This window comes from Apis dorsata, unplaced genomic scaffold (genome assembly GCF_000469605.1).
Source record: "Apis dorsata unplaced genomic scaffold, Apis dorsata 1.3 scaffold_139, whole genome shotgun sequence".
NCBI classification, from domain to species: Eukaryota; Metazoa; Arthropoda; class Insecta; order Hymenoptera; family Apidae; genus Apis; species Apis dorsata.
The window spans coordinates 82,791-88,342 of record NW_006263431.1 but is presented as its reverse complement, the minus strand read 5'-3'; the positions used below and the strand labels follow the sequence as shown (position 1 = coordinate 88,342).

At 27.9% G+C, this 5,552-nt stretch overlaps 1 protein-coding gene across 1 annotated transcript in view; it reads left to right on the top strand.

Annotated features, from left to right (window-relative positions):
- LOC102681325 (ELKS/Rab6-interacting/CAST family member 1-like) overlaps positions 1-5,552 on the top strand; it is a 9,249-nt gene that overhangs the window by 2,354 nt on the left and 1,343 nt on the right. Inside the window, exons 3-7 of the mRNA XM_031509337.1 lie at positions 2,618-2,838; positions 3,397-3,434; positions 4,478-4,582; positions 4,651-4,846; positions 5,118-5,446. Of these exons, the coding sequence (XP_031365197.1) occupies positions 2,618-2,838; positions 3,397-3,434; positions 4,478-4,582; positions 4,651-4,846; positions 5,118-5,446 (889 nt within the window). The remainder of the gene's footprint in view (positions 1-2,617; positions 2,839-3,396; positions 3,435-4,477; positions 4,583-4,650; positions 4,847-5,117; positions 5,447-5,552) is intronic.

Here is a 5,552-nt window from a genome sequence, read left to right as displayed (position 1 = left end):
GGGACAGGAAGGGCCAGGGGAAAGGACGGCTCGTGTGCACAGCCGAGTAGGGGGATAGGAGGGGAACGAATCAGCTAAGCGATCCGCGGCTAAAAAACACTAAAGGATTCGGTCATTTATCACGGCACTGCTGCCCCTGAGGCACCACGGGAATGAAAAGGGGAGGAATATAATCCGTTGGACAGACTAATCGCGGACTAACTATCCACATATTATCTACAATAATTTCATGGTACTGGGTCGCCGAGTGAACAGGAATTGGGGGATATAGGTACATCTGCATCGTATCGAAATGAAATTTCGTAGCGAAATGGTTTATTGGAAATGGATTGAATGACGGAAAAATATTTTGTTTTTTTCTAATTTGATTTTAGATATTAAATTGATATAGTGATAAATAATTCTTTTATTACACCATAAAATCATATTATAAATTCAAAAACCACCGAATATACACAAATATTTCATATTTTTTCATGTGTCACAATGCTCGATCAATTAACTAATTAATCTAACTTCATCTGTCTAAAATGGGAAAAAAATAACAAATTAACCTTACATGCATATTCATGATACATCGAAACAACGCGAACAGCGTAAACCAGATTGCAATACAATGAAAAAAGATATTTTATCCATTTTTTTTTATTTTTTTATTTTCTATTTTTTTTTTTTTTTTTATCTTTTTTTTTCGTTTTCAAATAAAGAAAACCTCGAATGTTTCGGCTATCAATTCAGTCTGGGATCAATTTACAGAGTGTACGCGATGTTTTCGTCAGCGAAACGCCGGTCCCAATTCGCGGCGAGCTATTTTTGCATGCTGCGGTCTGCGCAGTCTACCTGCCCGCGTAAATATACAAGCCACGGTTGTGGTGCAATTTTGAAGCCTGTCGCGCATAAATAAAGTGAACTCGAGCGTGGAAATTAATTAGTGTACCGACCAAGCGGCAAAGTATAGGGAAAATTCACCAGCAACGCCATTTAATTGACAAACAAATTTCATTAGTCCATGCAGGTTATGTGTGTAAGCTGTTTCGTCTAATTAGTACTGGTTTATTGAACGCTTCACGTAATCACCTGGCTTCTATTACAATTTTGCATTGTTTAATGTCTTGAGTGTAACATAACTTTTTAATCTTTTTTATTAATTTAACTTTTCTAAATAAAAACTATACTTCAAATTGAAAGAAAATGAAATAAATTCAGAATTAAATTTATAGGTTAGGTATATAGAATAGAATTTTCTTTTACACCAAATTAATAAATCTTTTACATCATAATCTTTTATATTATATTAAATAAATTTATAAGAGAGTATTTTATAATTTATATCTCTTCAGATTAGATCAGTTATAATCATTCGAATGAAAAGAGGTTAAACACTTTCAATCAAACACTTGTCATCAAACTAATTAAAAAAAAATCATGTTGACTAATCACAAGTAATTGACGTCAATTATAAGATTGTGTGCGAATTATATAAGAAGAGCAGTCGGGGACATATGGAAGATCGTTGCAAAGTATACGGTGTCAGGGTGCACATATAACGCCTTCAAATTACAGAGTGGCCAAGCACCATCCATCACAACTGGGCCCATGGGACTTACGGTCTTTGCGCACCGCCCCAACGTTTAAGTCGTTAGCAATTTCCTGCACGGGACTATTTTCGGTCCCAAATTCCATATGGTCCGATAATATCCGATAATATGGTCCGACCAAACAGATTGGAGTGGGGGTATATTCATTTTGTTCTGGCGTAGTCTGATCGATCGTATTATCTATCTTTTTCAAAACCTGTTTTTTTGTAAACGTTTGTTCATATATCTTTAGACATTATCAAGTTATTGTTACTCTGCAATGTAGAAAATAACAATAACAGTAATCTTTACAGAAAACGCTTTTGTTTGATTTATCTCTAAAGTTTAAGTTAAGTTTGTTTTATGAATATGCTTCTGTTTTAATTTCGTATTACCTCCGAAGTAGAAAAAATGAAATTTTTAATAATTGAAATTCAAATTTTTCTTAAAGTAAATTATATTGCATGATTTAATTTTTATTCAGAAAGATATTTTTTCAATAGAAATTATTTAGAACTTTATCTCGAAGTTTTAAAATTATTAAAAATTTTAATACTTCTAATGTTTTAGAAGTTTGCAATTTTAAAACTTATAATATTGAAGTTTGTTTAGTAAAAACTACTCTAAAAAAACTACTCTTTTTAAACCTAGAATTAAATTTTAAAACTTCAAATTGTTAATTATATTCTAAATATATATCTTTAATTTTACATTGTATCTTAAAAATGTTATTGCATAAAATTTTACAACATATTTAATGATATTATTTTGTATAAGTTTATCGATGTAGAAGATATCTTATACAAAATAATAAAAATAATCTTCACCAGGTGGCAGTAGCGCACAGAACACTTCTATCATTTATTAGCTTTCACACAAAATGCTCTTCAGATAATAAAAATACTATTAAATATAATGTAAAATTAATTATAAATATCTAAGTCGATTAATTAAATAATCTAAATTTTCTTATTTTTTATAATTATTTTATTATCGTCAAAGTTATATAATAATTATTATATCATAAATATATATTTTAGATAAAAAAATCGATATGGAAAGAAAAACAATTTGTACACAAACATCTATCGAAGCTATCCAATTTAACGAGAAAAATCAGGATAACAAAGTAGAGAGTGATACGAATCAATTTTCTCCGTGCATTTATTTGAAACAAAAAAAATCGTCGGCATTTTGGTATATCGATGAAGATCCTGCTCCCCAATGGCTAATCGAGGAAGCCCTCGCTAGTGGGACTGAGGTATGCAAAGAGTATGTATATTAAAATATTGCAAAATTCTCCAACGAAAATTCGAACGATTCATTGAAACTTGCGATCGTGTGTTATTGAATTCAAAGAATTTAAACGCTCAAAATTTATATCAGTTTTTGTTATAACGATTACTTTCCCAAACTCCTTTTCAAAACTTTTAATAAATTCAGATAAGATAATTCTGGTTTTAATACTAATACTTTTAAGTTCATGACTTATGTATCAGATTTGTTATAAAGTTTTATCTTTTTTCATATTATGTAACTTGAATTTGTAATTCATAAATATTTAAATTATTTTATATAAATGATCGTAAGATTATTTTAACATCGAGTTAAATAAAAAATTATTTTAAATAAATGAGTAGAAAAATAGTTTAAATATGCATATAAAATTTTCCATAAAATCTATGGTATCATAGTAATTAAAATTTGCATTAAAAACAAATGATAATTTTTTCATAACAATATTATTTAACGAATTCTAATGTAAATTTTCTTTTTTCAACGAAATATCCTCGTCGAATTGAATCGACGCGTCGAGCAGCAGACAAAGGAAAAAATATCGTCAAACAAAGAAACCGAGTGAGTTTATAGAGAATACATAAAAAGTAATATATTTTATATTTTTTATTAATTATTTTATATTTTAATGGAAAAAGCCATTTATCTGTTCGTTACAAATTCATGAAAAATTTTATCGCGCGAATATTTCAAAATTAATATGGCTGTGAATTAAATAAAATTTCTCTTAGAATATATATGTATGTATATGTTTGTTATACCATAGAACCATAAAATATTCAATGCTTTTTTTATTTCATGCCTAAAATTGAAATTTCAATTAATAGAATATTAATTGACATTCTATATCTATGGCTACGTATCAAGAACAAGTAAAGACAAAAAAAGTAAATAATAAAAAAAGGATGGAAATATGATAAAAATTTGAGAATTAGCGCCATCTTCAGGATGCCGCAAATGAAACACATATAACAAGGATAGCAAATAATAAAAGAAGGATAAAGATAGAATAAGAATTAGTCATCAACGCCATCTCTTGAATGTTAAAAACATTTCTTCAAAAATTATCTTTTTAGAGAACTTGAGAGATGGCGCTAGTTTTCAATTCTTACTCTATTTATTTATAGAAAACTGATTTTGTCACACAAGAGATGGCGCTAATGATTAATTCTTACTCTATTTTATTTATAAGAAAACTGTTTTTATCAAACAAGAGATGGCGCTGCTGATTAATTTTTATTGTATATCTATTCTTTTTCTATTATCTATGCTTATTGTATATATTTTATTTGTGACACTCTGAAGATGGCGTTGATTCCACAATTTTTATCCTATCTCTATCTTTTTCTCACTATTATACTCTCTACAAAATATTCTCAAGAAACTTGATTAAAAATAAAAAACTCTTTTATTTTCTATATGATTTTAATAATATTAAATTTAATAAACGTCTTTATTTTTTATTGAATCATTATGGATATTTTATTATTTATATTATATAAATATCAATACTTATAATTGTATGGTAGATATATGAATATATAAATAAATTTATTCTTAATAAAATTATATTAATTCATTTTTATGTATATTGTAATCATTAGATACAAAACAATCATAGCAGAACTTGAAGTAAAGCTCATTAGAACAAAAGAAGAGCTTGAAGAAGCTTTAAAAGCAAAATCTGCAGTAAAGGAAAAATATAAGAAGTAAGATTGCATAAGATATTTTATTTACATACTAATATAGATATATTTTTTATTTGTATCTAATTTAGATCCTTAGAAAATGTAAAGGCAGAAGCTCGAAAAGAAAACGAAATATTACAAGAAAGAATTGTGCGTATTTGTACTTCTGTTTTGGAAAATTTCGGTCCCTATTCCATGGATCGTAAAAGATGCAATACTTTTCAAATTAAACCTTGTAGAAAATTGAAATATCAAAAGAAAATTATGAATAAATTACACAAAAAGGTAAGCGCTACTCACTATATTTACTATACTTACCTATTATTATATTTACTATATTTATTATTGATTAAAAATAATCGAAAAACTGTTCCTTATCGTTCTTTCTCATTCTTTCTTATATTTATTAAAACTAGAAATATCAATATGAATATGAAACTATTCATAATTCAAAAACGATATCATTATTTATTCCTTGATAATAAAATGATCAATTCAACATAACAAATCATATTTATTGATGTAATATGTCAAAAACTTGTTTCACTTCTGCCAGTTGCGGATGGCAGTAACGAAATCAAATAAATTGAAAGAAGAATTAACAACGACCCGAAAAATGCTGAAAGACAAATCGGAAGAACACGATTCCATGAGCAAATGCTTCGATCAGCTGAAGGAAGAAATGGAAGCCGCCGAAACGAATTTGAACGAATTGATAAGCGAAAACGTTTCCTTGAGAAAGAAGATCGATGAAACACGAGAATGGTTGCAGCAAACTTCGGGAAAAGAGCATAACATGATTCGAGACACGAGAAACAGAGAAATAGTCAATCTGAAGAAAAAAGCTGAAGAAGATTCTGCGACGATTATTCAACTTAAACAAAAGTATTTGAAATTTTTTAAATGAAGAATTAATTATATCTGATTCCACCATTCAAATAGTATAGGATTTAAATATATGGAACATTATCTATAATCTTTTCTTTACTTA